General features: G+C 37.3%; 1 protein-coding gene across 1 annotated transcript in view; it reads right to left on the reverse strand.

Annotated features, from left to right (window-relative positions):
- Window positions 1-866: 866 nt before the first annotated feature.
- Window positions 867-12,169, reverse strand: part of LOC101861757 (translin-associated factor X-interacting protein 1) — a 19,587-nt gene continuing 8,284 nt past the window's right edge. Inside the window, exons 7-16 of the mRNA XM_005105898.3 lie at window positions 11,311-11,486; window positions 10,397-10,508; window positions 9,425-9,486; window positions 7,797-7,886; window positions 6,993-7,155; window positions 6,414-6,542; window positions 5,621-5,791; window positions 4,311-4,553; window positions 3,335-3,441; window positions 867-1,827 (exon numbers count right to left, since the gene is read on the reverse strand). Of these exons, the coding sequence (XP_005105955.1) occupies window positions 1,629-1,827; window positions 3,335-3,441; window positions 4,311-4,553; window positions 5,621-5,791; window positions 6,414-6,542; window positions 6,993-7,155; window positions 7,797-7,886; window positions 9,425-9,486; window positions 10,397-10,508; window positions 11,311-11,486 (1,452 nt within the window). The 3' untranslated portion in view covers window positions 867-1,628. The remainder of the gene's footprint in view (window positions 1,828-3,334; window positions 3,442-4,310; window positions 4,554-5,620; window positions 5,792-6,413; window positions 6,543-6,992; window positions 7,156-7,796; window positions 7,887-9,424; window positions 9,487-10,396; window positions 10,509-11,310; window positions 11,487-12,169) is intronic.

Consider the following 12,169-nt stretch of genomic DNA (forward strand, 5'->3'; position numbering starts at 1 on the left):
AGAGAGAGAGAGAGAGAGAGAGAGAGAGAGAGAGAGAGAGAGAGAGAGAGAAAATATATATATATACATTTGCCAAATGCCTTAGTATATTTATATTAGCAAAGGGATTTGGAATGAAGAAAGTAAAAATATTTCACGACAGTAACAATTACATGTAATTTCTATCCCAAGATGCGTAATTCAGTCTCAACAAAAACTTTTTGATGTAGACCAAAACTTCATTAGAAACAGAATATAACTTTCACAAAGTTGTATCCAATGTTGGTAAGGAAGGCTAGTTCTGCCTTAAGAGCACATGGCGTTTGAATCTGCCTTTGTAATCTTTGTAAGTATGAACGTTACATGTACTGCTTCTTAGTGTTGAACAAAACTTAGCATACACTTTTTGGGCTGAGGTTAATTAGAATCCCAACTTAAAGTAAGATGAAGCTCAGACCAATCTCTTTGTAAATATTAAGCAGAGTTTTAGCTTCAAAGGGGTACTTATTTGTCTTTATAATTAATAAAATTTTATTTTGTACTTAATCTTTACCACCTGAGTTTTGTTTTCTTTTATAAGAAGCCTCAAAATTCCTCCAGTTCATTTCGTTGTCTTTCACTTCTCAAAGGCTCACACTTTTGCTCTGACATGACATCTCCTGATCTGTGTTATCAGCTCAAATATCTTGTGTCTCTCACAATGAAAACAAGTATTGAGACAGAATATACATACTGGTCTTTGCTCAGTGTTTTTTTTCTTCACAGTCACTAAAATGATGCCTTAAACTACTTGAGCCATATTAGAAATTTATCCCTGCTTCTCGAGCAAAGAGCTTCTCTCTCTTTGCAAAAGAAGGAAGAACAAAACAAAGAAAGACTCAAAGAAATCCTACTTTCACAAGTCAAGTGACACAGAGTCTTTATTATGAAACTATATATCATATTTCGACAAGACAACTTCATACAGAGCAAATTTGAATATATACACAAATCATAACACTATTGCAGTATAGCATAAACATTCAAACTGCATCACAAATTTAATGTGTAGACAGGCAAATACATCTATGTGATCAATCAAAGTTTCATGATTGATCATTTTACAGTTTTAACAGGGTTTTGTTGATGTCTTTAACGAGTATCTATACATGGTGTTATTCTTGTAAAGAAAACTTTTATGGAAAAAATGTGCAAGGTTAAGGTAAATAGAACAGACTAAAAATTCCACCAGAGCCTGAAGTTTAATGGTTTTACAGTTTTAAGAGGTTTTCTGTTTAACAGCATTGAGCAATAAACACCACCATTTCACTGAGTGAACTGTCCATTCAATGCAAAGCAAAGCCTCTAAAAGAACTATCTTTCTAGTAACCTTGTCATTCCTTTGAGTCTTTCATTTGATAGCTAAGCCCCTCTATCAAGACCAAGCACACAGTTGCTGGCTACTTTGATCCAGAGCTCATTCATCGAGTCATAATTTGTTCTCCGCACAATCTCCCAATATTTTCAGGTCACATATTTGGCAGCATGTGCTAGAAATAGAAAAGCTAACATCAGTAAGTCTTAGGAATTGAAAAAAAACAACATTATTTTCATTGTATTAATAACCAGGCAAAATGAAACATTTTCTTAACAGTAAAATAGTCATGGGCTCACATTTTCTTGCCCACCCTGGCTATGTTACCATTCTCCAGTCGCTCCATAATAACACCCAGATCCTCAGGATTAGCATCCTTAACCCCTTCCAGGGATGTTTTGAATGCCCAGGCAAGATAGGATTGCATCTTGTCGTTGTCAATCTCAGGGTCAGCCATGGAAATGGCTCGCATCAACTCATCCACTGACACAGAGCTGGGATAAAAAAATAAACAAACAAATAAAGTAGTTTCAATTCCGAGTGTGAGCTTTACACTCTTTTCAACACAATTTGACACAATTTATGATGCAAGCCTTGGAAATTGGCACTTGTCCAGGATAAACATCTGTATATTTTTAGTCTTCCATATGGCATCATAAGGGGCTACATATCAAAGATCAGTGAGATGCCACAGTGTTTCAGTTTTACGTGAGTTTCTGGAGAGGGGGAGTGGGGAAATTAATTGTAGCTCGAGGTTTTAAGTGTAAGCAGACAGATCACAATCATATATCCTGGAACAACAGGATTACCTCATAAAAATGCCAGAGTACTAGAAGGTCTACAATACATGCTGGACAGTTGTGAGAATTAACCAAATTTACTGATGGAGCTCATTTCAAATAGGATTTGGCACATTTTTTCCAGTCTAAATTATTAGCACCACAATCTATTGTATTCCCAACTCTAGGCTAAAAATGCCCTGAGGAAGAGTATATTTTGTCAGAAATACTAATATAGTTTTGTTGTCTATTGTAATAATCGGCAGAAAATGACAGATCTTCACTAGTTATCATCTCTAACAATTTGTTTGATGTGACGAGAAGAATTTTGACACTACAAACATGACATCTGTAGGGCTTGAGAACAACATGATGACAGACAAAATAGAAAAAAGAGCAGTAGGAAATAAGTGGGTCCAATCAATTGAGTCTATCAACAGCTCCCCCCCCCCCCCCCACTTCATGACTATCCCTTCGTTTTGTTCATATAGATAGGCAGAGTGCTTACATTTAGTTATTTATAAAAACTCATTTTCAACAAGAAGAAGTGCAGAGCTCCAGCATTAAATGGACAAACAAAAACATAAACAAATCATTTTTTACAATGATACACACTCAGAAGTGCATACACACACACGTGCGCGCACACACACACACACACACACACACACACACACACACACAAACACACACACAAACACACATGCACACACAAAAACACAAAAATACACATGCACACATACACATATATGAACACACACATGATGCACACACATACACATGCACACACAAAAACACAAAAATACACATGCACACATACACATATATGAACACACAAATACACATGCACACATTCATACAAATGCACAAACACACATGCACACTCACATGCACTAACACACACACACACACACACACACACACACACACACAAACACAAAAATACACATGCACACATACACATATATGAACACACACATGATGCACACACACACACACACACATATACACACATACACAAATACACATGCACACAAACATACAAATGCACAAACACACATGAACACTCACATGCACTAACACACACACACACACACACACACACACACACACACACACACATGAATACACACACATGAATACACACTCACACATACAGACACACATTCACACACACAGACAACCACTCATTCACAGACACTAATCTAGAAAAACATACTACCTGGTGGTTTCCAACTTTTCCTTGATATCTGCCACATAAAGGTCCTTCTGCACTCGCAAGAATTTCTTTATTTCATCGAGGAAAGGTCCAGTTTTGCCCTCATCATCCTTGGGGAAGAAAAATCCAGCACAGATACGTTTGAATAATGAACAAAATATAACAAAACGGACACTATGTCTTACTTCAGATAAGACATGCAAAGATATGGAATGCAAAGAATAAACACACGATATCACATATGCGTATAAAGATTTATTGAAATTATATTTTTTCGGTAGTCATACACATCATTAACTAAATCATCTGCCGCATGGGGGTTGAGAGGTGGGGGAAGGCAAAGCAAAATAATGTATAATCTCAAATAAACTGTATAATTTCATTTTCACAACAGCAATTCGGGGGTCATAACTCAAACCAAAAGTAGAAGTAAAATGATTAAATCCCCTAAGTAAACTCAGTCGGACTGTTTTAATACAACAGAACTTTAATTCAATGAACAAAGACTCGACGAAAACTCAGATTCAACAAAAGAAGACGGATCCTCTGTTTTTTGTATATCAAAATAAATTTTTAAAAACTCGAATTTAACTAACAAATAAATTCCGATTTTCAGTGTATCTGAGTAAAACAAACTTCTTTTAAAATTCAATTAGTTTTTACATAGATTTTAGAAGTGAGGGAAAGAGAAAACACACACACAAACACCCACTCACACACACACACACACACACACACACACACACACACACACACACACACACACACACACACATGCACATCTAAACATACACATTCATGCACATGCACACACATACACACAAACACGTAGACATGTGCTCAAATGCATGTATGCACATAGTCATAGTCATACAAAATTGCATTTTCACTGTGCATGTAATTGTACACACGCTGAGGTTACAGACAGACAGACAGACAGACAGACAGACAGACAGACAGACAGACAGACAGACATTACCTCTGTGAACAAGCTCTTGTAATCAATCTCAGCGACTTCCGAGCCCTCCAACTCAAGATCCACAGCTTTCAACATAGCAGCTGTGGTTTCTTCCGTCAGCGCTGGGAAAAACTGTGTCAGACATTTCTGGAAATCATCCCGGCTGAGATTTCCTGTGTCACCTTGTTCAGCATCAAGCTTTGTCATATCAGTCATCAGGCCATGAATGGTTAGCAACTGGCTATGGAAGATCTCCTCATCTGCCTGTAGATAGGACGACAAAGCATTTCTTATTTAAAGAACGCTTAAATGTCATATTTTTGCAGAAAAGGTATATTATATACCTTGAGCAAAATTACTTTGGGCCAGTAGTTTGCCCTGAGCTCTTTATACACCAGCAGCTGGTTATAATCCAAGGCTTTCCTCAATCATATTTTTCCGAATGGGAATGTATCACCCATAGCAAGAGAATATGCCTTAAACATCCCGATATAGTGGAAAATCTCAAAGATTGTATACTACAGCGTGGCAGTTTATAAAAAGATTCATCCAAACTCTATGCATAATGATAATGATGCCTTCACCAGCACTGATGAAGCTGCTTTGTTTCATCTCTCTAATGGACATTTTTGTCGCACAATCTTTGTTCCTACTTTTTGCCTGCACTATAGGTCACTCTGTGAAGAGAGTATCACATCTAACAACAAACAAAATATAGATATTGCCCACAGTTTTATTGAGGAGGGTTTTTTCCGTATCTCACAACTATTCACATTCAATTCTAAAACAAGATGTAAAAGACCTAAAGTCAAACCCTGTCGTCATACCACCCTCCATAATATTGCCAGCCCCATTTATCACCAGCTTTTGCCAATACAGGAAAGGGAACAGCTATATGAACATACTATTTGGTGTATTTGCTAACTGCCCGAGTTGTAGTCTTTTCTCAACTTATGTAAAATTTTGCCTCATAACATTGCCAGCAAACTGGCCGCCACAGGTACATACTGCACATAATGCATGGCAGCCACTCAAAAGCTACGTAATGACAATCCCATCTTCCCCACTTATATACATATATACAGCAGTCACGTGCGAGCAGCCTGAAGGCCATCTTGTAAAGTTTTGGACAAGGGGGGAGAATTCATTATAATAATGTCTTTCATTTAGTCAATGGCAGGCTCATTTCCCTTGACATTGAGGAGTCGGTACTATAATTTAACAGAGGACGGCATCACAGCGCCGCCAGACAAACAGCCCTGCTATACTGCTAACTTCATGCTCGTCCCAAGGTTGATGGTATAATGAGTTTTGACTGTATTTGCAAATACCTTGTCATTGAGAACTTTCCAGAAGAGTCCTATGATGTCATCATGTGAGTATCTCTGACAGGCATCATGCAGATTGTAGCCCCACTCAATCACAAGTGTCTCTAAAGAGAATCGCTGCTTGAGGTACCCATGCAGAAACTCTGCCATCTTTTGGCGGGTGCCATCAGTTCTCTGTACAAACAAAGATTATACGACTAATTTACAGTACAATCAAGATCCGTTAATGCTTTTATTCCTTTATTGTAATAATCAATAGCATAGATTACCAAAACAAATCAAATACACCATCCCAAGACTTCAACAAGTGCTAGATATTATGCAAATATATGTGAAGACTATCACATTGTGCTCAACAACCTTCTTTCATAAAATCTAACAATCCAGATGCTGTTACTATGTTCAAGAGAAAGGCAACATACCAAAAGTATGAAATTCACATCAGTTTAGTATAAAACAAATTTCCATAAAAGTTCATGCTCAAGCAAACATCACAAACATCAGTCTTTTCTAAGAATAAGAAAGTGACAGGGTTCTTGCTGGTGGAAAGAAGGTGAACATATAGGCCTACAAGCCAAGGTAGATAAAATTATTTTAATTTTCTTCATGAACACAGAACCATAACTTGTACCGCAATGTCAAGCCAATATTTTTATTCTTTGAAATCCAATGCAAATAAAGTTACATGCTACAAAAACAGCTAAAGCAAATAATCTTCGGATACACTGGGAGTGTTGTAAGTCTTAAAACGCCTAAATATATGGACATTTTGTTGAAACTAAGAAATAATATCTACCTCAGCATCCGAAGCTGACTTTTCTCGCCATATGTCTCTGACCAGCAGAGCCGTGTCTCGTTTGCCAATGCGTCGGTTTCTCACAGGTCCCTCAAAGCGGAGATAGACAGGAACTTCAGGACCCTCACCCTGAAAATGTTTTTAACAGTTTCCCTCAGAGAATGTACTGTAAACACAGCGCAAGCAAGTTTATAACATATAAAACATACACACACACACACACACACACAAACACACACACAGACACACACACACACACACACACACACACGCACACACACACACAAACATGCACACGTGCACACACACATGCACACGAGCACACACACACAATAAAATTAGAAAAAAATCTATTCCAAATCAGTATCCCACACACTAAAGCACTTTGTTTTTACAAACTCTTAACAAAGTTGGACACTACAGCGAAAACAACTTTTATAAAACAAGATTTTTTTTTTTAATACAGTGAACAACAAATCTACAAGACATTATGTAATAAGAGCTGGAGAAACATTGCCCTAATGACATGGCCAAGTAGGAACTGGAACATGATTCTGACAATACAATATTAACTCTTACCTGGCCATCAAAGTAGTCAGCGCCAACTGTGTCAACAATACCACCAGACTGGATCTCATTGAGGAGGACGTCAACAAGTTCATCACTCCTCTTACCTGCAGAAATTTCTTTCCATCGCACGATTCCACCCTGCACACACTCTGAACATTTATCCCAGTCAGGTCTGTGCAACAAAAATATTGTACATCATTTAATTTTGTTTAATTAAGGTCTGTACAAGTAAATGTCGTTTGGGCTTTCAAAAGAATGTTTGCATCGGATTTATAATGAAACAGCTTTGCATCCCTTGCATCACTATAAAAGCTTCCAAAATTTACCATGATATGCTTAAAGGATATGTAAAGCATATTCTCACTAGAAAGTAGCCATCCGAGAATTCAAACAGAGACACCATCTACAAAATGTAATAACATCAGACACTAAGAGTATGGCCATTTACCTCTCTCTCTCCCTGTTGATTGTCTTTTTTCATGAGCTAAAAGCTTAGAACTGGCATCTATTGTGCAATGATTTGGCACTTTGCTGTGACATGCAGGGGACCAGAGTTTGATTACCCAGAGGGGAAAAACCTTTATCAAGTATTTCTGTCTTTCTGCTGGGATGCTGTATCCCTCTCAATTCAGATTAGCCATGACAAGACAGGGTCCAAAGCCAGAGTCTTAAATTATCTAAATTGTATCAATGGGGAGTAAAGACATTGATATTTTTATTTTATATTATTTTTAAAGTTTAGCAGCAGGCAAAAATTTGTTTTAAAATTACGTCAAAAGTGACAGAATAAAGTTGAGAGTACTTAATTCTTACCTGGGTGTTGAGCTCCTTTTAAGGGTTTCCAGCTCAATGTAGAATTCATCTCTCTTTGATGTCACCTCTTTCTGGATGTCAAGCAAGGCACTGAGGGTTGAGGATGTGAGAGGATACAACATGAAATGAGGCAGAACTGAACATATGATTGCTTTTTTTTAGGATGAGTGGTTGGTGTCACCAGCCAGTGTGCTGACCCTGTTTTGCCAACTGGCCAGCGTCACCAGCCAATGAGCATGCAATGATTTGTTTCCAAACAGACAACAAAAACGACTTAGTACATTCACAGTATGACTAGTATTTTATAAACAGATAATAAAATTCCTCCTCGGAAGGGGGGGGGGGGGGCAGGTCTGTTCAACTGGCCTGTTGATAGTCTGATTGAGAACAGCAGTTTTTCAATCGTGAAGTGTTTCAGTTTGTGCCTGTATGGTAACGATTTCATATGTGAATTTTTAAAATCATTTCAGTTACATCTGAGCGAGAAAGGAGGAGGAGGAGGAGGAGGACTGAGAGAGAGGATGAGATTAAGAGAGAGTGGCAGGCAGAGAGAGAGAGAGAAATAAAGAGAGAGAAAGAAAGAAAGAGAGAGAGAAGAGAGAGAGTGAGAGAGAGAGAGAGAGTGAGAGAGAGAGAGAGAGAGAGAGAGAGAGAGAGAGAGAGAGAGAGAGAGAGAGAGGGGGGGGGGAGGGGAGGGGGTATTTCGGAATACAGAAAGAGGAAGACATATTGAATGAATGAAGAGGGAGAGGAGGTAGAGAGACTGAGAGTGAGAGAAGAGAGAGGGAGCAAGAGAGTGAGAGAGCAAGGGAGAGAATGAGAGACAAAGAGAGAGAGTGTTTCTGAACGAAAAAAGAAAGAGACAGAGAGGAAAAGAAAGAGACAGAGAGGAAATGAAAGTGTGTGTGCATTCGACAGATAGAGAGAAATCGAGAGAGAAAGAGAGAAACCCACATACACACAACACACACACATGCACACACACACACACACGCACACACACACAACAAGCCGTCATCAGTGATTCACTCAAGAACAAAACTGCCAAAGCGATATCAGCTGACGACAACCGATTCAGACCTGTCGAGCATGAACCCTGTATGTGGCACGCTTGGCGCTTACGGGTTCTGTGCACGCGATAAACTCGAACAGAAACCTCATAAGTCCTTTTTCTTTATAATTATTCATTTTACTACTTTAAAAAATGTGTGAGAAGGTGAAGAATCATATTTTATTAGTAAAAGTTGAAAAGTTTTCAAAATTATTAAGAAATAAAGGAAATAATCAGTTTTTTGCTTCTCCTGTAAAATTTTGTCGGTTGCACTTATGGGGTTTGTGCACGACAGCAACGATATGTAAATGATCCCATGCTCCATTTTGAATGACCAATATTGAATTCCGTCGAAGTGAGACAAAAGATTAAGAGAGAACATTTTTTTTACACTTGCTAGACAATTCACAACATACTGTGCTTAATTTCTAAACCTTATTAATCAGATCTTAATTTCTAAACCTTATTAATCCTCCCCACATCACCTTACATATGCTCGTGTTCTTGCTCAAGCCTCCAATAAAAATAAACTTGGCTTCATATTAACATTATATGTTTGATGTTTCAATAGACGTACTTATGCTCTGCCTGCAACTTTTTGAAGTCCTGCTGTGATGTCTCATACTTTGCATCCAGTTCCTAGAGAGGAAAGAGTAAATACATTCAAAATAACAGCTTTTCGAATTTCTCTTACAGTACAGAGATGTGAAATAAACAAAAATAAAGTAAATCATTATATATTAACAAATGTTTACAATCTCACACAAAAAAATTCACTTTATTTTTACAATGAGACCAGATCATTTTTTTTTTCATGTCAATAGAGTAAAGAAACGAGAAAGTCCAAAAAAGTCTTTAAAATATTTTTTTTTAATAGGCCTACATAAATATGCATAAAAACATTTATTTTATATCTTAACATTTCTACATTTTCAACAATTGATGTGTGTGGGTTTTTACATTTTTCAAACTAGATGCAAAAATTAAATCAATTAGTGAACTTCAACTTGCTAGACACTCTCAGATATTATGCACCATAAGTGACTCATGAAAACACATTTATGGAAATAATGTTATATCTAAGAAACAAGACCTCCTTTTGTTTAGAATACAATACAAAGCTAAGAGGAAAAGTTTTATTCTAAAAAAGGTTATGAAATTAATAGATATAACTTATTTCACACAAAAGCAAAGAGGCTCAAGGTAGATTTGAATGAAAAGCATCAAAATTATATTTACATAAAATCTCCACTAATTTACACAGTTGGTTAGTTGTTATGTAGATTTAATGCCCTTTTCGACTCCACTAGGTTTAAATAAGGTTTAAGAGGTGGGACAGCCAAATATAAAATATTTATCTCCAATAGGGCCAAAATATGTCAAGAGCCTTAAAAACTCCCCGAAATGACCAAATTCAAAAATGCCCCCACTGGGGCTTTGAACCAGGGCAATCCACCCAGTAGTCCAGCGAGATACCGACTGAGCTAACAGAGAGCCCAAAATTTACACGAACTAAACTCAGTCAATATGTAGCAAAGTATGAACTCACCTTAAACTTTGCTTCCAGAGTCTCAAAGTCCCTCCGAGGGATGACATCCCCATAATTGGCTATCATCTCATTCAATTTATGAGTGGCAGTTTTCTCACCCTCACGAGATTTTCTGCAGAGGACAAAAGCCACATCAATGTTTATTCAATTTCTATGTTTGTTTTAGAGCACTGTAAGTTGTCTGTTTGTGGTAGAGAATGAATAGCCAAAGGGTATTCAAAGGGCATGGGTAAAGAAATAAATGAGTAAACCAATGATAAAGTACAGGAGATTTAGAAACACACAGATCTATTTCGAAATGATTGTTATTATGGCTTTATAGGGCATTTCTCACACACACAAAAATAAAACAATTACGCCCGAATGCTTTTCAGTTATTTTTTCCTCTCGTTTCATTCACAATATCAGAAACCCAATAAAACACTAGCCTTTATTTTCATTTCCTCATATTAACACTGACAGCCTTTTCTTACTTCCTAGAACAGTCTTATAAAACTTTACCAACTCCCCCCCCCCCCCCCCTCCCACCAAAGAACACCCCTTTGTAATGAAAATCAAATGTAGAATATTGTTTTTGCTCATATCCTTGACATGAATATTATGGAAAGTACAATTATTGGATTATGTCTTAGGGGTTTTGAAGGAAACACACACTGATTTACACATTTCACCATTAACAAACAAAATGATTGTTGTTTCTTTCTAAGAATGTGACCTACGACCATGTTTTTCCCCATTAAAAAGTAAGATATTTTAATAAGAGCTTATAAAAATTTCAACAATTCCAGATCTTCTATTAAAGGGCCATATGTCTGCAGGTCCACTATACTTCAATACACTTCTCCTTGTAACTGACAGACTAGCTCTTAATTTGAGTTTATATAATTGTCTTAGGGACAAATAGATAGATTTACATGAGTGCCATCTTGAGAATGACAGGATCTTCCTCCGTATCCTGATTTTGCTGGGCAGTATTTTTAGAAGCTAGGTAGTCTTCTTGTTGGTAGCGGAGATCATTGATGTCAGCGACCAGCAGTTTTCTAGCATCACACTCATCTCTGTATTTATGGTACTCCTCTGAAAGCTTTGTCTGGGAAAAAAAAGAATACTAATACATTACACAACTGTAAGAAGTAATAGTGACTGAGTTAAAGCAAGACGTATGTGGAGCACAATGGTTAAGGGTTTAATTTTAAGTAAAAGTTTTACAGCACTTGCAGGCAGCACAGATAGGTAAGATAGGTTCTGCAGATTAGAGGTGTTACTTGAGAGTAACATACAAAGACGACAAGGTGGAGAGATAAGAATAATAGACCTTTGATACAAAAGAAGGAAAAAAAACACATGAGTTCCCGCCTCCCCCCCCCCAAAAAAAAGAACCACCCACACCTTTAAGGTGGACAATGCACAATGTGAACCTACAACATCAAAGTAAGGACTGAACTAAACATGACCAAATGCACAAAAGCAGGAAGTGATCATAAAAAAAGGCTGGCCATTACATGTTAACCTCTGAGTCATAGAAAACACATCAGGGTATTCCAGGTAAGTACTGAAAATGATAAATAACAGTAACAGGCTTTCATTTCACATCATGAAATGGATACAAACAAGCAAAACAGAGTGATTACTTACACTTGAAAAAGTCTACAACAGTAAGGATTGGCAGAGTACGAAGTACAGCCATAAAAGGAAAAACCAAAGAGACCGTAGATAGCAATTGGCTCTAAGTGTCAGGGAACGAGAGCACTCAGAGACTTTGAAAATGAATTG

This window comes from Aplysia californica, unplaced genomic scaffold (genome assembly GCF_000002075.1).
Source record: "Aplysia californica isolate F4 #8 unplaced genomic scaffold, AplCal3.0 scaffold00500, whole genome shotgun sequence".
Lineage (NCBI taxonomy): Eukaryota > Metazoa > Mollusca > Gastropoda > Aplysiida > Aplysiidae > Aplysia > Aplysia californica.